Here is a 20174-nt window from a genome sequence, read left to right on the forward strand (position 1 = left end):
ATATATCCTAATAATGTCCTGATTGTGGGATGATTTGTATTTTTTTTTCTCCCATTGACTATATGGATGAAATAAAATTACAGATCTTGTTCATTTTAGTTTTGATGTGGTGTCATAGTCTGAAAAACCAATTGTCTTCTGAAATGTCCCCTAATCTGGAAATACTATTTAGTATATATTTAGTTGACATCCTGTGTGTTTTATTTTAATGATATGTGTATGAGTTTTATTCAGTCAATCATGACATACTATACAATAAGTAAAGCCACAATCTAATATACAAAACTAAATTACAATATATGCTCATATATTGTGCCTGACTGCTTCGTCTGAAATGAACACCCCCTTATTGTATAAATGGTGTGTTTTTATAATAATAATAAACTAAAACATGGCAGACAGTATGGAGGGTGCAGAGCCTGCCGGTGCTGAGCCTGCCGGTGCTGAGCCTGAAGGCTTCACTCAGGGCAAAGAGCGCCCTCTACTCTTCACCTACTTCCGGTTTCACCTCCGTCACTTTTTAAAGTTCGGAGTCAGGCACCAGATGGAGGCGAGCCAGCTCCCGGAGAGCCGCCTTGTCACAAATTAACTCGGGTTCATAAAATGGCGTTGGTCAGCGGAATTCGCGACCGAGCCGACAATAAATTGACGAGCTAAATCGACTTTCTTTTCGGACGACAAAAGAGAGCAGAACACGCGCCCTGCCCGCGGGACCAGACCAAGAGCAACATGCCCGAAGTATCCAAGATGAAGAAGCCCGACGTGAAGGTGGTTCTCCTGGGCGACATGAACGTGGGCAAGACGTCGCTGCTCCACAGGTACACGGAGCGCAGGTTCAAAGACACCGTCAGCACCGTCGGAGGGGCGTTCTTCATGAAACAGTGGGGACCTTACAACATCTCAATATGGGACACTGCAGGTAATACTAACCTCATTATTGCTCTCTCTCCTAACGCTAACCTTTGTTTTTAATTTCTCCTGTTTATTTAACTTTGTTTACCTGATAACGCGTCATCCCACCACCTGAGGCAATCAGCAGCACGTGACCGCGTGTCTGTAAACCCTGCTCTGACATGTTGAATGCTTTATTAACCCTTTCATAATGAAATATGTTCAAACACTAGTGAAACGTAACCACGAGAACAACTTGAATCTCTACACACACACACACACACACACACACACACACTCTTTTTTTAAAACGATGCCTTTCTCCCTTAAACTGCTTGTGTTGAAGAGACAACCTTCATTTTATGCTGATAAAAATGTTATCTTCTAGCTAGAACCTGTAATCATTAACATAACTTTTGATTGTATCAGCTCAAAGTTATTGTCTCCAAGTAAAGTTTACTGGAACTTTAATCTTCTGGTCAGAAGTAAAACAATAAACAATATATGACGCAGACAACCCATTGTGTTGTCTGGGAGAATACTTTTACCCTGTTTGCTGATTAGCACAGAAAAAATCCCGGGGTGCCTCATTGCTCAATACTAATCTGACCCAATCAAAGCTGTTGTCATCTAAGTACTTCTGCAGTGACACACACGCACACACACACACACACACACACACACACACACACACACACACACACACACACACACACACACACACACAGCTGCCTGCCAGAGAGGCTTCAGAAATAACAATCACTGCTAATGACTTGACTCAAAAACAGACGATTGTAACTGAGCTCTACTGCACAGCCTCACTAAAACATATCACATCTTGTTTACCTACACGGCAACAGATGCACTTAAAGCGCCACATTATACTAAATAAAATTCATCTTGAAATGATATTAACACCTTTTGTGTTCAGTTATTTTCAGAAACCCCCGGGACTTAAATGAAAAAGAGAAGGAACACACACGCTGGTGATTTATCCAGTCTGCTGAAAGCTGCTCTCCATTCCAGTATTGTGCAAACATGAATTACTATAAACCCTCTTGAGCAAACACTCACTGCACAAACACAGAGTTGGTGAGCGACAGAGATAAGGAAGGCTGGACATGTCACCAGTCAGCCACTTCCTGCCTGTGTTCCTCTAACTCCATGACCTCTGACAGGAGGCGCTTGTGCTCGCTTCATTTGGTCACTGCGGTGGAGAAATGCCGGATCAGCAATGAGTCACTTCAACGCTGCTGTCGGAGCGATCGGCGTCGGCCATGATGCGATGGAAGAGTGGCCGTTGTAAAGGGTCGCGTAGTGAGACCAGATGTTTGGCTCAGCACACTGAAAACAGTCTGTTGCTTTCAAAGCCCCATGAAGGCGTTGGAGCTGCCTGCGTGTTCCTGTTCCTCTTGTAGTCACATGACCGGGTTGGAGGAAGACTCCAGGCTTTAAGCTTTCCAATCTTACATACAAGATTCATTTGAGTCTTTTTTCATTCAGCCAATAGTATGTCTGAAATGTATATCTTCATACCTCACATCTTCAGTCTATTCAGAGGTATTTGTGGTGAATCGGTGAAGTGAACACTGAGAAAGCGTTACAGCGGAAATGATTAGTTAATTATTCAATAAGTCGATTGACACAAAATTAATCAGAGTGAATTGTTGCAGTTATTTTAAGCAAAAGTCCAACATTTTGTTTCCAGCTTGTCAAATATAAACAATCCTCTTTTTGGTTCAAGTATAATAATACGTTTAGAGTTTGGATTATTGGTAACATAAAACAAGGACTTTGGAAATATTTCATTGAGCTCCAGGAAATTTTATCAGGGGATTATTTTTTTTTTCTCCCTAAATGTTATGATAGTTAATCAACAAAATGATCATAGTTAGGTGTCCCTGATTAACTGGGACTGAGTATTATTATACTGAGACGACCCGGTGGCATTCTCACACAATGTGCCCGTTCAAGAGCTCTGCATAGTTCAACAACAAAGCTCGTTTCTGTTCTCAGTCTGCTGACCGTCTTGCACAACTGCTCTCCTGCTGTGTTTCCTCCTGCAGAGCCGTCCACAGTATGGCTGCTTCTGCGTGTTGACGTGGTTGACTTGACCTCTCTGTCTCCTCAGGTCGTGAGCAGTTCCACGGGTTGGGCTCAATGTACTGCAGAGGCGCCGCCGCTGTCATCCTCACTTATGACGTCACCAACTGGCAGAGCCTCGCGGAGCTGGAGGAGCGCTTCCTGTCCCTGACTGACACCGCTAACCACGACTGCATTTACGCTCTCGTGGGCAACAAGGCCGACCTCACGGACCCTAAAGCCCAGCTGTGTCTGGACTCGGGTGTGGCGTCTGAGGAGTGCGACGAGGAGAGGACAGAACCACAGGTGCTGCCCGGCTGCCCGACGCCCCCGGCCTCCCCGACCTCCCTCTCCGGGATCAACCTCCACAAGCAGGTGAGCCCCGAAGACGCAGCCGCGCTGTACGGGAGGATACTGCGCTACAAGGGCCTGGAGGAGAAGAGCAGCCTGCCCGCCGAGAAGCTGTGCTTTGAGACCAGCGCCAAGACGGGCTACAACGTGGACGCTCTGTTCGAGGCCCTGTTCGACCTGGTGCTGCCGTCCATCCTGAGGAAGAGGAATGAGAACCAGGAGTCTCCCACGGTGGACCTGGAGCAGTGCAGGGGGGTCGGCTACAAGCGGGCCCGCGCGGCCTGCTGCTAGGCTCCAGGCTGTCGGTTCTGACAACGGACGATGTGGACGCCGGTCTGCACACACACTGTGATGGTACTACTTATTGCTCTGACTGAGACCCGATGGCATTAATGATCTCCCGGTTACACAAACACATCCTTGATTTTGTCAGAAAGCTTCAAGTGTTCATGATGTCCGCTAACATTTTAAGGAGGAAAGATACATGCGTGTTGTTTCCACCACAACAACTGAAACCACACTAGGATCCCAAAAATGTGTCTGTGATGAAATGACTCGCACACCAAGTCAATCACTGCTTTTGTTCATGTTTGATTTGAGAATGTCACGTTTAACATCACTAAATGTTTATTGTAGTTTAAGCTTTCAACAAATCATGTCTTTTGTTTTCTTTAATGCTCTGACACTAGTGTCCATACCAATCTTTATATCTTAGAGGCACATTTTGAACTTTTCAATGAGTGTAAATAGTTGATGAACTTATCAAATTGTTAAGTATGCTGTCACAATAAAGGTTTTTATTTAAAGTCTGTCTGCTTCGCCAGATTAGGTTTAGATTGTGGGAGTAAAACAACACAATCAAAAAGATAACAAACAACATTTAATCTTTAAAATCTAATGAAATAATCATGCTGTGAAAATGACCAAAATAACATGAAAGTTAATGGTAAAGATATCCTCAGCTCCATCAAACTGTTCATTCCAAACAAGTCAATCTAGGAGAAGAGTTGGACTACTTTCTGAATTGTGTAAAATGTTCAGGATCAGTGAGCAGCGTGGATTTACTAAAGTCAGACTTTGATCCGAGCTGTTTGCATCTGTCCTGTTGGCAGATCAATAAGTAGATTTAGGAAAAAGAGTGTGAGATGAGTGTTAGGTAAGACTTGTTTAAACTCCTCCGGACATGGTCAAGTTCATCCAGCTGCTATAAATACAATCAGTGCAAAATGGTATATGAAAAATAAAGAGTTACAGGCAACAGTTGATAAATGCATAAAACGGAGGAAAAGCTTGAAAAGACTGTCGTATTATAAATGTCTAATTCTTTTAAAGAGCAATGGTATAAAAGCAGAATAATACTATCAATAGTATCAACCAACGATTGTTCAAGACTTTCTTCAGCTGGCTGAGAAGCAGTGTTAGTGGCTTTACGGGCTGGACGCCCCAAACAAGAGGGACAGATAAACTAAAGCAGTGCATACACATGGCGTCTTTGGTTCGGCTGCAGTGTCGGTCTCTGATCGTTAACGTGTCATCGTAGCTGAGGTAATAAGTTAAACAGTAAGCACCAATCCACATTGAACACAAACATACTTCTTTTCCCCATAAAGATGTTGACGTGGTTTTGGGGCTCTTGTTTTATCTACAGTGGGACGTTTCACTCAAAGCTCAGGAATCATTGCATATCGGAGCTCTGCGGCTCGGGGAGAAAGTTTGACATCGATTTCAACCAGTATTTGGGATTCTCCTTTGTTTGGTTTAGTACACAGACAGCAAGACGCCACTCGACCTCTGTGGTGCAGCACCTGGTTTGAGGCCTCACAAGTTCTTCATGCAGACCTGGCAGCGGCTGATGCGCGACAGCAGCTGGCCCGCTTTGAGCGTCTCTGATGCCGGGTTAGTGTGGAACGACTGATCGACGGAGGTGAGCCAGAAGCTGTGCTTGTTAGCAAAGTAGTGGCATGTGCCTTTGGCCCCGTTACACTCAATGAAGGGTGTTGTGCGGAAGTCCTCCAGGCAAGAGCCGGGCGATGACAAGGACTGACCTCCGCCTTCGTTTCCTGCCGCCGTGTGCTGTGGAGAACGAGGTGAGAGGGGAATGAGGGAGGTGTCACATCAACAGGAGAGGATTTGGTGACGTGACTCTTTAGATAAATAAGTTTATTGAAAACGTGCTATTGTGTTTATTTTTGTCAACAAAGACCAAAATAACACGTTGTCGTGCTGCTGTAAATACTGGTGCCGTTGGGTCACTAGTAGCGTGGGTCACTAGCGTGGTCATTAGCATGGGTCATTAGCGTGGGTCATTAGCGTGGGTACTAGCGTGGGTCACTAGCATGGGTTACTAGCGTGGGTCATTAGCGTGGGTCACTAGCGTGGTCATTAGCATGGGTCATTAGCGTGGGTCATTAGCGTGGTCACTAGCGTGGGTCACTAGCATGGGTTACTAGCGTGGGTCATTAGCGTGGTTACTAGCGTGGGTCATTAGCATGGGTCATTAGCGTGGTCATTAGCATGGTCACTAGCGTGGGTCATTAGCGTGGGTCATTAGCATGGGTCATTAGCGTTGTCACTAGCATGGGTTACTAGCATGGGTCATTTGCATGGGTCATTAGCGTGGGTCACTAGCATGGGTTACTAGCGTGGGTCATTAGCATGGGTCATTAGCGTGGGTCACTAGCATGGGTTACTAGCGTGGGTCATTAGCATGGGTCATTAGCGTGAGTCATTAGCATGGGTTACTAGCGTGGTCACTAGCATGAGTCATTAGCGTGGGTCATTAGCGTGGGTTACTAGCGTGGGTCACTAGCGTGGTCACTAGTGTGGGTCATTAGCGTGGTCATTAGCGTGGGTTACTAGCGTGGTCACTAGCGTGGGTCACTAGCATGGGTTACTAGCGTGGGTCACTAGCGTGGTTACTAGCGTGGGTCATTAGCATGGGTCATTAGCGTGGTCATTAGCATGGTCACTAGCGTGGGTCATTAGCGTGGGTCATTAGCATGGGTCATTAGCATTGTCACTAGCATGGGTTACTAGCGTGGGTCATTTGCATGGGTCATTAGCGTGGGTCACTAGCATGGGTTACTAGCGTGGGTCATTAGCATGGGTCATTAGCGTGAGTCATTAGCATGGGTTACTAGCGTGGTCACTAGCATGAGTCATTAGCGTGGGTCATTAGCGTGGGTTACTAGCGTGGTCACTAGCATGGGTCATTAGCGTGGGTCATTAGCATGGGTTACTAGCGTGGTCACTAGCGTGGGTCACTAGCGTGGTCACTAGTGTGGGTCATTAGCGTGGTCATTAGCGTGGGTTACTAGCGTGGTCACTAGCGTGGGTCATTAGCGTGGGTTACTAGCATGGTCATTAGCGTGGGTCATTAGCGTGGTCACTAGCATGGGTCATTAGCGTGGGTCATTAGCGTGGGTTACTAGCGTGGTCACTAGCGTGGGTCATTAGCGTGGGTCATTAGCGTGGGTCATTAGCGTGGGTTACTAGCGTGGTCAAGCTTCAAGCTGCACTCTGCAACTTGTCGGGTCTTTTCACGAAACCCTGTCTGGTAAATGCACGTCTGCACGGTCCCTGTTGGAAACGCAGGCGTTCTCGTCTCCAATGATCTTTTCCTCCAGAAGCACAGATTGCAGTATACAATAGTGTTTACTAATCCACTAATCCATCATTAGTGAAGTGAAACTGGATAGTGCCAATACAACTCTACACGATGCTGTGATGCTTAGCACCCTGCACATTTAAACACATCGAGACCAGAACTCACCATGAGGAAAGAGTAACCGATCCACATGCTGCGCCAGCCTGCAGGACACTGAGGGATGGTGATGTCCTGGCTGTGGATCGCGATGGCAACGGATGGAGCTTCGCATACTGAGCAGCGGCTGATGTACGGTTTGATCTCTCCCTCTTCTACAGGCATCATGGGAAGAGGAGCCGTTGTCGACAGCCAGTAGGACTTATCATTCCTGCTGGCATAATAACAAATGTCTCCAGGATTGCAGTACAGGAAGGGCATGCTGTGGAACCGCGGGAGGCAGGAGCCAGCCAGACCTGCAGAGGACAAAAACAAATGATACACACAAAGCACACAATGACTAAATGCCTTTAAAACAGATTCTAAGTATGAGAAAAAACTGCTATTGTGCCACAAGTGACAGGCATGTTATCGCGCTAACATAAAACCGTAAAGAAATAAAGTCAATGAACTACCTCTGTAATGTCAATTATCACTTTACATTTCTCCTGACTGAGTTTCTGATTTGAAGAATTTCTCACATTAAGTGAAAGAAGGTCAAAGAAAGCAGATCTCCACAAACAAGTCCATTAAGTTGTGTTGTTCATTTAAAGACAAAATGTAATTTACACTGATGAAGTCAAGCAGGTCTGAACTGGAACACCCAATTGAATTAGACCATGAGGATGATGTGAGGACAAGGAAGGAGTTCATCCCCACTGAGACTCTGCTCTCTGCTCCGTACCAGAGAAGACCGTGAGATAGTGAAGAAAACCAGTCTGTCTTCTGTCATCCGTCATGTATTTATAGAAAAGAGTATTTTAAAAGGTCACTTTGTTGCAGCCACATCATGCCATTAAAGCTCATTAGTATGGGAGCCATCAGAGTGAGGCATCTGGACTAAAGAGCCTCATCCAGCTGCTGGCAGTGAGAGCCGATGAGCCCGATTGCTCTGGAATGTCTCCCAGCTCATTGGATCACAACGTTCTGACCAGACGGCTCTGGAACCGGCTCACACTGGAACCGGCTCAGGCTGCAACCGGCTCACACTGGAACCGGCTCACACTGGAACCGGCTCAGGCTGGAACCGGCTCACACTGGAACCGGCTCAGGCTGCAACCGGCTCACACTGGAACCGGCTCACACTGGAACTGGCTCAGGCTGGAACCGGCTCACACTGGAACCGGCTCAGGCTGCAACCGGCTCACGCTGGAACCGGCTCACACTGGAACCGGCTCAGGCTGCAACCGGCTCACACTGGAACCGGCTCAGGCTGCAACCGGCTCACACTGGAACCGGCTCAGGCTGCAACCGGCTCACACTGGAACCGGCTCACACTGGAACCGGCTCAGGCTGCAACCGGCTCACACTGGAACCGGCTCACACTGGAACTGGCTCAGGCTGGAACCGGCTCAGGCTGCAACCGGCTCACGCTGGAACCGGCTCAGGCTGCAACCGGCTCACACTGGAACCGGCTCACACTGGAACCGGCTCAGGCTGCAACCGGCTCACACTGGAACCGGCTCACACTGGAACCGGCTCAGGCTGCAACCGGCTCACACTGGAACCGGCTCACACTGGAACCGGCTCACGCTGGAACTGGCTCACACTGCAACCGGCTCACGCTGGAACCAGCTCACACTGGAACCGGCTCACGCTGGAACCGGCTCACGCTGGAACTGGCTCACACTGGAACCGGCTCACGCTGGAACCGGCTCACACTGGAACCGGCTCACACTGGAACCGGCTCAGGCTGCAACCGGCTCACGCTGCAACCGGCTCACGCTGCAACCGGCTCACGCTGGAACTGGCTCACACTGGAACCGGCTCACACTGGAACCGGCTCACACTGGAACCGGCTCAGGCTGGAACCGGCTCACGCTGCAACCGGCTCACGCTGCAACCGGCTCACGCTGGAACCGGCTCACACTGGAACCGGCTCACACTGGAACCGGCTCAGGCTGCAACCGGCTCACACTGGAACCGGCTCACACTGGAACCGGCTCAGGCTGGAACCGGCTCACACTGGAACCGGCTCAGGCTGCAACCGGCTCACACTGGAACCGGCTCACACTGGAACCGGCTCAGGCTGGAACCGGCTCACACTGGAACCGGCTCAGGCTGCAACCGGCTCACGCTGGAACCGGCTCACACTGGAACCGGCTCACACTGGAACCGGCTCAGGCTGCAACCGGCTCACACTGGAACCGGCTCACACTGGAACCGGCTCAGGCTGCAACCGGCTCACACTGGAACCGGCTCACACTGGAACTGGCTCAGGCTGGAACCGGCTCACACTGGAACCGGCTCAGGCTGCAACCGGCTCACGCTGGAACCGGCTCAGGCTGCAACCGGCTCACACTGGAACCGGCTCACACTGGAACCGGCTCAGGCTGCAACCGGCTCACACTGGAACCGGCTCACACTGGAACCGGCTCAGGCTGCAACCGGCTCACACTGGAACCGGCTCACACTGGAACCGGCTCACGCTGGAACTGGCTCACACTGCAACCGGCTCACGCTGGAACCAGCTCACACTGGAACCGGCTCACGCTGGAACCGGCTCACGCTGGAACTGGCTCACACTGGAACCGGCTCACGCTGGAACCGGCTCACACTGGAACCGGCTCAGGCTGGAACCGGCTCACGCTGCAACCGGCTCACGCTGCAACCGGCTCACGCTGGAACCGGCTCACACTGGAACCGGCTCACACTGGAACCGGCTCAGGCTGCAACCGGCGCAGGCTGCAGTGTGTCGTCGTCGAGCAGCCGGACTCACCGAGGTCCTGGTTGTGGGCTTTCTCCTGGCCCTCGAAGTACAGCAGACTGTATCCGTCCCACAGCTTCGACATGCCCACCGGACACATGGGCGTGTGGTCCGTTTGGCTGTGTTTCACCAGCAGGTATCCCACGCTGACGCTGCGGCCCGGCATGCCGGGGAGCCCGTGGATACCGGGGTTGCCACGACGACCTATTGAGGAATGAACTAATTATCAATCAAACGCATTCATACGTCCTCATCCACTCAATCCTTCTCTAAAATGATGACATCATGATATGAACAGACTTGAACTCTCTAACTTTCATCTCAATGCTTTTAATGCTCATTCACTAAACCAACTCACAAAAAATAAGAAGAAAAACCCTGAGTCTCCGCCTACTTTAAATCTTTTAATCCGGCTTTAATAAGCCTAATCTAATCCCAGTCTGCCATACGCACCTTCCATGCCTTGTAGGCCGGGGTGGCCCACTTTCCCAAACTCTCCACGAAATCCAGGAGTTCCTGGTCGACCAGCAACCCCGGGCATGCCGGCCTGCCCGCTGGGCCCAACGAAACCTGTGGAGCAGGATGAGGGCTCAGAGTCAGAGTTATACTGTGTGTGTATATCTATATCTATATCTATATATCTATATATATATGGATATATATAGAAATAGATAAAATGGGAGTGTGATGCTCAACATTCTCAGGTTCCCTAGAGGACTTGCCTGGCTCCCCAGGGGGCCCGTGTGGCCCCGGTTCCCCCTTGAAGCCTACTGGTCCTTGGACCCCATGCGGTCCTGTCGGGCCTCTCACTCCCGGTATTTTGGTGAGAATGGGAAGAGGACCCCGGTTACCTGGAAACCCAGGGAACCCTGCAGCAGAGGATGATGTAATGAGGACGACACCGAGCACAGAGGATGATGTAATGAGGACGACACCGAGCACAGAGGATGATGTAATGAGGACGACATCGAGCACAGAGGATGATGTAATGAGGACGACACCGAGCACAGAGGATGATGTAATGAGGACGACACCGAGCACAGAGGATGATGTAATGAGGACGACACCGAGCACAGAGGATGATGTAATGAGGACGACACCGAGCACAGAGGATGATGTAATGAGGACGACACCGAGCACAGAGGATGATGTAATGAGGACGACAGCGAGCGCAGTGAGGTAACGATCTGCTGCTGTGAGGTTCACCTGAGGTTCCTGTGTTTCCCTTTGGACCAGTTGGCCCTCGTTCTCCCTTCACACCAATCACACCAGGAATCCCCATCACTCCTTGCTCTCCTTTTACTCCTGGAGGAAAGAAGAGATTGTAGCTGATTATTAATTATTATTACAAACTTATTATTCTATTATCTGTTTCAGACGTCATCGGCTGAGCCGGTATACTTCCATCTTCAGCTCTTCCAGCTACATTTTCCTTTAGCTTAGCAGGAAGTGCTGCAGGATGACGCGTGGGCCAACAGGAAGTTACCCGTGAAATACAACAGGAAGTTACCCGTGAAATACAACAGGAAGTTACCCGTGACAAACAGGAAGTTACCCGTGAAATACAACAGGAAGTTACCCGTGACAAACAGGAAGTTACCCATGTCAAACAACAGGAAGTTACCCGTGACAAACAGGAAGTTACCCGTGTCAAACAACAGGAAGTTACCCGGGACAAACAGTTAATGGGGCATTTCATTGGATTTGCTGACATAACAATGTTGAAGATGTGGGACTGCAGACATTTCCCTGTTAGCCACTGTTAGCCACTGTTAGCCACTGTTAGCTACTGTTAGCGGTTTCTTCCTGAACTTCCTGCTCACCTTTCTTCCCAGAAACACCATCTGGTCCCCGGTATCCAAATGCACCTTGATCTCCTTTGAATCCTTTCCTACCAGGGACTCCAGGAAAGCCGTTTGATCCCAGTAGCCCTTTTTCACTGGGGGGGGCGTCCACACCAGGAAACCCTCTGGCTCCTGGGAAGCCTGAGGAACAAAGGAACAGATAGTTATTATATGAGGAAAACAATAATGCCCCAGAATCAAAGGACTTCACTTCTTTGATTCATTAAATAATGAATTTAATGCACTGAGTTCATTATGGAGAACTTAACAAGGAATGTAGCTGCACCTCCAGCTGAAGCTGAAGCTGACCTTCAGGCCACATTATTTCAGACGCAGGTTTAAAAAAAAAAGAAGCTATTTTTCTCCTAGTAAAATAATTATTGAATGAATAGGAGTTATTCGATTGAATCACTAATTTTCTATTTACAGAAGTGAACAAGTGAGTGAATTCAGTGCAGTCAGAGTATGAAGCTGCACAAGAAGAGGCTTTAAGGTGAGTGCTCACCTTGGTGCCCTTTAGCTCCTCTAGGGCCGGACTCTCCACCGTGTCCTGGTCCGCCCGACGTCCCGTCGGGTCCGACGGGCCCGCGAGGCCCCGGCCGGCCAGGTGGACCAAAGTCACCTGAACACATGAGACATGGACTCGTTTCAGGTCTTAAAATAGTGAAACACAGTGACAACATACGTGACGTGTTCATTCACTCAGAGCAGCAGGTTTCCTTTAGGGGATCAATAAAGTATCTATCCATCCTTCATCCACCCATCCATCCATCATCCACCCATCTATCCATTCATCCATCATCCATCCATCTATCCATCATCTATCCATTCATCCATCATCTATCCTTTCATTCATCCACTCATCCATTCATCCATCCATCCAGGTCTCTGAGCTGTGAGGGGAGTCTGGAGGGATGCTCACCATGGGGTCCCTGGAAGCCTTTCAGACCAGCAGTTCCAGGGAAGCCTGGCTGGCGGTTGGGCTCGCCCTGCTCTCCCTTCTCTCCTTTGCCTCCTGGTTCCCCAGCGTGTCCGGTGGTATCTGGACCTGATCAGAACATCAAGAGGAACCATTGTCTAACTCCTGGGTCTAAAGAGACTTTGTGTTGACGCATTACTGTAAGGTCTATAACACTGAATATGAATTACTAGATCAGCAACAACTAAAGTGATAAAACATGAGGTATAATCCCTTCATGCTTGAGCACCGTGTGGCTGTGCTTTAACCAGACAGACTCACAGTGACCACACACAATGCTGCATCCTGATTGGATGAGAACAAAGTACAACATTCTGGATCAGAACTCTCAAATAAAAAACTCTTGTAACTTGCAGACAATTGTATTGTTCATGTTGGAGCCATATTCACAGCATGAAGCTGTCTGAGAACATACATGTTGAAGACATGTTCAGGGCCTTTAAGCTGCACGGAATGAAACAGCTGTTTCCAGGAACGGTGCTGAATACCTTGTGCTCCTGGGATTCCCTTCTGTCCTTTCAGTCCATGTAATCCATAGAGTCCCTTGAAGCCGGGGAAACCTGCACACATTGCAGAGTTCAGAGGAACATGTTGGACACCAGTAGTTTACAGAGAAACAAGAGTTCTGGTACCTTTGTTTCCTGGGAAGCCAGGAAAACCAGGATGTCCGTCTGTTCCCAGAGGTCCGGGGAAGCCTTTCAGGCCCTGCTGACCCGGCGTTCCCTTCTGCCCGTCAGCGCCTGCAGGAAGCACCAAGGTTCTTCACTACGTGGTCTGGTGTCCATGTGCTTCTGCTGCCATGGCCAGCAGAGCGTCACATGACATACGAGAGTTCTCTCACCTGGGCTCCCTGCTGCTCCTGGATCACCTGGCTCTCCCTTTTTCCCTTCGATCCCATTAAACCCAGGTAACCCGATGTCCCCTATTTGTCCAGTTAACCCTTTCTGGCCTGTAAAAAAGGAACCAAACGTGTCAAACCACCCACAGATGAGCCTCGAAGAGAAGAAACACAAACGGTATGAACTGATGTTTGTACCCAGTTCTCCTGGAGGACCATGCTCTCCTCTCGATCCCGTGGTTCCTGGAAGGTCTATGCGTGGGCCTTTCTCCCCTGTAACATGTAAGATGTGTCATCATAAGCACTTCATACATCGTACTCAGATCTGTCTGCAGTGTGTGTGAGGCGCTACCTTTCACTCCTCTCCGTCCTTGGTCTCCTGACGCTCCGTAGGCTCCCGGGCTTCCTTTGATGCCCTGAGGGACATCGGCACTTATTCATGTTCATGTGTTCACTTAATCATGTTCATGTGTTCAACACTTTCATCGCTACAAAATATTACACAAACCGTGTCAGAGTGAGCGCATGATCACAATCACCAGACGTAACAGGATACTTCAGCGAATCAGTATTGCATTTCCATAAAGGAAGCAGGAACAGAGATAGATAACAAAACAAGGTCAGAGCTTAACTTTTAGCCTGGATCACGGTTTCCAACCTTTTCTATGATGCAAGTCATATTTATATTTGACCCTCACTTCCTGTTCACCAGCTTAACACCGTGAGCTGACGAGATATCAAACACAAGTCCAGTAATCACCTCTTATGGTCTCCACCAACTCCTGAAGTAATTATCCATCTCTTTACTGGCAAACTTCCTCTTTTTGTCTGCTGTATATATACACATTATGTGTGTGTGTGTATATATATATATATATATATATATATATATATATATATATATATATATATATATATATATATATATATATATGCATTGTATCAACATGCACTGACGGTATGGCTCTGCTCACCCTGTTGCCTTGCAGTCCCTCAAAACCAGAGATTCCTCTGTTCCCCGTCAGGCCCGGCATTCCTTTTATTCCTGGCAACCCTTCTGCACCCGGATCACCGGGGTAACCCTTCATACTGCTGGGTTCTCCAGGAAGACCATGAGTTCCCCCGTAGCCCGGCACGCCAGGAAAACCCTTAACACCTGGACAGAGTAGGAGGTGAGGAGGTGAGGAGGTGAGGAGGTGAGGATGTGAGGAGGTGAGTCGTAAGAGGACAGAGGAAATGAACGAATGTCTCAGAGCAGCCGCTCACCTCTGGGCCCGATGAATCCTGGGTTTCCATACTTCCCGTGGTCGCCCTTGCTTCCCTTCATGTCCACCCTGATCTGGGCGGGGATGAGAGGCTTGTCCCCCGACGGGCCCCTCAGCCCTCGGTCCCCTGCAGGCAGACAGAGAGGTGATGAGGTGCTTTCACAGGGCGGACTGAAGATATACTGGGATCAGAGCAGACTCACCTTTCTCTCCACTTCTACCCCTCATTCCTTTATAGCCGACCTGACCCGGCACTCCTGGTTCCCCTGCATACCCGCTGAAGCCCTTCACCCCGAGATGACCTCTGCTCCCCTCAAACCCCGACATCCCGGGTGAGCCTTTGTAGCCTAAGAAAGAGAGCGAGCGTCACTCTCATGTCCAAATCATACATATTACATACAGGTTACATGTATGTAACATCTGGGGAACAAACCTTTCATTCCAGGAAGTCCCGGCCGTCCGTCTCCTCCCGGCTGCCCGCCCTCCCCCGATGAGCCGGGCTCTCCAGCGACGCCATCGGCACCATACTCCCCCGGGATTCCTTTCAGTCCCACTGGACCTGGAGGACCTGGCTCTCCTTCGGTTCCCCGCTCTCCAGCAAACCCTGGTGAAGGATGCCAGAAGGAGCAGGGCGTCAGAGGGAGAGAGAGAGAGAGAGAGGGGCGTCCGACAGGACCACAACATGAGAGAGAGAGCGTCGCTGTGCATGCTGACCTGGCTGTCCAGCGCTCCCATGAGGTCCAGGTCGACCTGCTTCTCCGGGATCACCGGGGAACCCATACCTGCCTGCCGGGCCGGGTCGCCCTTCCTCGCCCCGCAGACCCAGAGCACCGCTCTCTCCCTTAAAGCCGATCATACCCGGCATGCCGGCCATTCCTGGAGGAACGGACGAGTAAGAACTTTAGATAATCACTTAACTTTAGATCATCTCTTATTAATCACTTAACTTTAGATCATTATTTATTACACACAGTGACAGTGCGCATACACACAGTGACAGTGCGCATACACACAATGACAGTGCGCATACACACAGTGACAGTGCGCATACACAGTATATAAAGTGCCAGTGATCCGTTGCTAACCTGGATAGCCGAACGCTCCTGGATCTCCAATCTGGCCCTTGCTCCCTTGACTCCCCGGCGGCCCCATGTCCCCCGGCGGCCCCTGCGAGGCGCCATAGATCTCTCCGTGGACGCCCTTCTGGCCCTGCGGCCCGTACCGGCCGCTCAGGCCCGGAGCACCGGGGGTCCCTGCTGAACCTTTTCTACCAGGAACACCCAAGTCTCCGCGGATGCCGATGAAACCTTTATGAGGAAAACCCTGAACGTTAATACAAGTAGTTCTGGACCGATCAGAGGTATGATGTCATGAATTTTCTCTGGACCCTTTCTACCCTTCTTACCTGGAGGTCCAGACCGGCCACCGACACCTTGCTCTCCTGTTTCTCCTTTCACTCCGTCTGCTCCATGCTGGCCCCGTGGTCCTTTTGGGCCCGGAGGACCTGTTGGACATGAACATGTGATCCCAGAGTCAACATGTGATCACAGTGTGAACATGTGACTCACAGCAGGAGCCCTGGAGGCAGCAATCAGCAACGTGTTTGGTTGCCTTACCTGAGAAGCCCGGTACTCCGCTGGGTCCTGGATGTCCCGGCGATCCAGGTGGTCCAGGAACGATGTCGCAGGGCCCTGAGGGTTAAACGTCTTTAGGGAAACATCATAAACGTCATGGCGGTGTGCGCTTTAAACTGCTGCTGTGGAAAGGACTAAGTGATGTCTGCCCGCTGCCCAGCGTGGAGTGTGTGAGTGTGTTTGCACCACATCTTCAGTAAATTAGCTGCTCTCTCATTACACATAACCTCAAATTATAAACAATTAAAAAATGGTCATGCACACGAGCCAAATAATCCAGAAGCCAAAGCACAACAGAGTTGTTACAAAGAGAGCATAATGGTGAAGACGTTATTATACCAGCTACCTGTTACATCCACCTGTCCTCCATCTCCTGCTGCACTGCAGCCGCCTTTCAGTTAGAGAGAGAGAGAGAGAGAGAGAGAGAGAGAGAGAGAGAGAGAGAGAGAGAGAGAGAGAGAGAGAGAGAGAGAGAGAGAGAGAGGCATTCGGAACAGGAGTTACTCAGAAGCACAAGCATTATCTCCAACAAGCGTTGCTGCAGCTTGTCTGAGGGATGCAGCTCTGCATCCAGACACCAGGAGCCAAAGAAAGAGTCACATGGAACATCTGCTCCTCATGCTTCCTCCTGTTTCATCACAAGATATTAATATTCATTCACATTTCACTGCGAGGCCAATGAAATACTGAGAAGAGTAAAACAAGTCAACTCATGATGAAGACATGAAGGAGACTTCTCCATCATGGTGAGGGTGGAGGAGGACGTAGGGAGGCAGTGCCTCTCACCTGGCCTGCCAGGTGTTCCTGGAACTCCATCATATCCCGCGTGGCCGTCGTCTCCAGGTGACCCTCGCTGCCCTTTGTGCCCTCCGAGGACTGTACCTGCTGCCCCACTGGGCCCCGCTGCACCCGGTCCACCGGGCCGGCCGGGAAACCCCTTGGCTCCCATTTCTCCTCTAGGACCGTCTCCCTGTGGACACCAAGCAGCATCTACTGTGGGAGGAGTCACTCTACTGTGGGAGGAGTCACTCTACTGTGGGAGGAGTCACTCTACTGTGGGAGGAGTCACTGTACTGTGGGAGGAGTCACTGTACTGTGGGAGGAGTCACTGTACTGTGGGAGGAGTCAATGTACTGTGGGAGGCGTTCACTTGACATCAGAAGAAGAGATAATGTCGATTTGAATGAAATGCTAATATAGAACCGCTAACATGGAACCGCTAATATGAACCAACAATCAGACCGCTGGACTCACTGGAAGACCTCGGGCTCCAGGGAGACCAGACGAACCATTTCGGCCTGGAGCACCGGATGCTCCTGGCTCACCGTCTCGCCCGTTGTTCCCTGGATCTCCAGGATATCCTGAAACACACACACACACACACACACACACACACACACACACACACACACACACACACACACACATCAGTAGAGTATGCACGGACAGCAGAGGGATCCTCTGTGTTCTGGCTCACTTGAACTAAAGTTGACTGAGATGAGACGGCACCTCTCTGAGACGCCACGATGGCGTCTCCTTTTTGCCCCGGCACACCCGGCACCCCTCTGAGCCCTGGAGATCCCTGTGAGCGACACAGGAACGTGTGAGGAAACAGAGACGGACTCAAGATGGACGACAGAAAGAGAGAACGGAGACGGCTTGATCCTCCTTACAGGAAACCCGTCGTCTCCTCGAGGACCTCGATCCCCTGAATCTCCCTCCTGACCGAACTCGCCGGTCATCCCGGCATCACCACGGTAACCAGCGGGGCCGAGGAGCCCGAGGGGCGAGTTCAGCACACTGCACTCACACACCCCGTGGTCACCTACACACACACACACACACACACACACACACACACACACACACACACACACACACACACACACCAGGAACATGTGTTGAGGAGCACAGTGATGGGAATGAACTGATTCTTTTACTGGAGTAAGAACTTTAGGAAACTTTAACTCTCTGGGTTGTATATATATATATACATACAACCCAGATATATATACATGGTATAAGTATAACTATAGGTATAACTACAGCACCTTTTCCTCCTTTAAAGCCGGCATTGCCAGGTCTTCCTCTCCCTCCTGGAGCCCCTTTGAAGAACTCCTCCCCTGCAGACAGAACAGAGACGTGTAGAACCACAGAGACGCTTCGGATCAGTGATTCAGTTCCATCCGCTCACTCTCGTCCTCACTCACATGTTCCTTTGGGTCCTGGAGGACCCGGGGCCCCCGGCCGCCCCTCAAGGCCTTGAGGTCCTGACGTGTCTGCAGGGCTTCCTGGCTCCCCCTGTTGGCCCTTGGCTCCTCGCTCCCCCTTCAGACCAAAAGGGCCCATGAAATCCCAGACTGACGACACAGAAGGAGATGCAAAGGACGCCGTTAAACAGCTGACTGCTTCCTGCAGCCGTGTTGTCGCGTGTAAAGTAAACAAAGGGTTTGAATCAACTACTTTTGCAAAGACAAAAAGTGAATATGAAGAGTGTATGAAATGATCCTGTAGAACCTCATGTGTCTGTCTGAATGTTTCTACTGGAATCTGAAGATTTATTCATGATATGACATCATCATGATATGCCATATCATGATGATGTCACATCATGATGATGTCACATCAGGATGATGTCGTATCAGGATGATGTCGTATCAGGATGATGTCGTATCAGGATGATGTCATATCAGGATGATATCATATCATGATGATGTCACATCAGGATGATGTCGTATCAGGATGACGTCACATCAGCATGATGTCATATCATGGATCCTCATGATTTAACCCTTGCAGGCGTCCCATTGGCTCCTGGTCACATGACTTGTTGACTCTTTACACACCGAGTTGCTGTGTTTCAAAGGCGGCGCGTCCCGGCGCTCCGGGGATGCCCTGGTCTCCAACCGAGCCTCTCTCTCCCTGCACGCCCGGCTGCCCGGGAGGACCGGCAGGACCAGCTGATCAAGTAAAGAACAACAAACGTTCATGAGCATCTTGTGCCCACACACGGTGTGTGATATGCATAAACAATCATACACAGCTCTCTCCTGTGTTATCCTCATATGAATACTGCAATAATAATACAGATAGTTTCATACTTCTGGATCACAATCTAGTTATATTCTCTTCTTCCACTTTCCCACATGTTTTCCCGATGTGACACAGACTTCTCAAAGTACCACGACCTCTAAAACACGTCTGGGTTTCATTTCAGTTCAGTAACCTCATGAAGTTCCCACAAAGTTTCATTTCATGTCATTTCATTTCATGCCTAACCCACAAAGTTTCATTTCATGTCAGCAGCTCTTAGTTGGCAGTAGAGTTCAGTCCTCTTCCTCTCGGCTGATTGTTTGACACTTTCTTGTCCTACCTGCTGGAGACCAGGGCCAGCTGGGCCCTGCAGAGATCAGCTCTCCTGGGTCGCCTCTGACTCCCTGAAACACATCAACAGAGTGTTCAGAGTCATTTTAAGGCCTGAGGTCACAGGATGTGTCACATGACGCATCCTGTTGTTCTCTTATGTCTTTATCTGATCAGCTGCTTCAGGGTCCAGTATCCGGACGCAGAGATTCATCACCAGCGTCTTCTCACCTTGGGACCGTCTCTGCCGTTCGGTCCCAGTTGGCCGGCATCGCCCTGAAAGACAGTCGTCATAATTATAAACATAGTCATTCAATCACATTTCGTTTGGAGACACAAGAATGATGCAACATCTGTCTTTTTCCCCTGGCGCGTACCCGAGGTCCAGGACGTCCGTTTATTCCAGGTAGCCCCTAGA

General features: G+C 49.8%; 2 protein-coding genes across 4 annotated transcripts in view; one reads left to right on the plus strand and one right to left on the minus strand.

Moving 5' to 3' along the window:
* The first annotated feature begins 71 nt into the window (after nt 1-71).
* rab20 (RAB20, member RAS oncogene family) lies at nt 72-4130 on the plus strand. Its single transcript, XM_068601787.1, has 2 exons — nt 72-919; nt 3023-4130. Exons 1-2 carry the CDS (start codon nt 730-732, stop codon nt 3613-3615), a joined length of 783 nt encoding a protein of 260 aa, XP_068457888.1. The 5' UTR covers nt 72-729; the 3' UTR covers nt 3616-4130.
* The window catches only part of col4a2 (collagen, type IV, alpha 2), a 46931-nt gene continuing 30666 nt past the window's right edge, over nt 3910-20174 (minus strand). For 2 of the 3 annotated variants that reach the window (XM_068601785.1, XM_068601784.1), the window contains exons 16-48: nt 20134-20169; nt 19988-20032; nt 19767-19830; nt 19240-19353; nt 18604-18753; nt 18445-18516; nt 18067-18218; nt 17903-17975; nt 17648-17754; nt 17180-17363; nt 16740-16784; nt 16376-16450; nt 16165-16263; nt 15845-16066; nt 15474-15635; nt 15193-15363; nt 14963-15106; nt 14761-14886; nt 14469-14650; nt 13847-13910; nt 13693-13767; nt 13498-13605; nt 13289-13396; nt 13145-13216; nt 12600-12725; nt 12183-12299; nt 11657-11818; nt 11040-11138; nt 10556-10702; nt 10287-10403; nt 9846-10037; nt 7097-7383; nt 3910-5397 (exon numbers count right to left, since the gene is read on the minus strand). In XM_068601785.1, the coding sequence (XP_068457886.1) occupies nt 5143-5397; nt 7097-7383; nt 9846-10037; nt 10287-10403; nt 10556-10702; nt 11040-11138; nt 11657-11818; nt 12183-12299; nt 12600-12725; nt 13145-13216; nt 13289-13396; nt 13498-13605; nt 13693-13767; nt 13847-13910; nt 14469-14650; nt 14761-14886; nt 14963-15106; nt 15193-15363; nt 15474-15635; nt 15845-16066; nt 16165-16263; nt 16376-16450; nt 16740-16784; nt 17180-17363; nt 17648-17754; nt 17903-17975; nt 18067-18218; nt 18445-18516; nt 18604-18753; nt 19240-19353; nt 19767-19830; nt 19988-20032; nt 20134-20169 (4152 nt within the window). In that variant the 3' untranslated portion in view covers nt 3910-5142. The remainder of the gene's footprint in view (nt 5398-7096; nt 7384-9845; nt 10038-10286; nt 10404-10555; nt 10703-11039; nt 11139-11656; nt 11819-12182; nt 12300-12599; nt 12726-13144; nt 13217-13288; nt 13397-13497; nt 13606-13692; nt 13768-13846; nt 13911-14468; nt 14651-14760; nt 14887-14962; nt 15107-15192; nt 15364-15473; nt 15636-15844; nt 16067-16164; nt 16264-16375; nt 16451-16739; nt 16785-17179; nt 17364-17647; nt 17755-17902; nt 17976-18066; nt 18219-18444; nt 18517-18603; nt 18754-19239; nt 19354-19766; nt 19831-19987; nt 20033-20133; nt 20170-20174) is intronic. The other variant, XM_068601786.1, reaches the window with a different exon arrangement.

Source organism: Clinocottus analis, unplaced genomic scaffold (genome assembly GCF_023055335.1).
Source record: "Clinocottus analis isolate CAN_PGR_092001 unplaced genomic scaffold, fCliAna1.0.p SCAF_54, whole genome shotgun sequence".
In the NCBI taxonomy this organism is placed as follows: Eukaryota; Metazoa; Chordata; class Actinopteri; order Perciformes; family Cottidae; genus Clinocottus; species Clinocottus analis.

Coding starts and splice junctions, on each gene's coding strand:
- rab20 (XM_068601787.1), top strand. CDS start 730: ATGCCCGAAGTATCCAAGATGAAGAAGCCCGACGTGAAGGTGGTTCTC. Junction 920..3,022: donor CTCAATATGGGACACTGCAG/GTAATACTAACC, acceptor CTGTCTCCTCAG/GTCGTGAGCAGTTCCACGGG.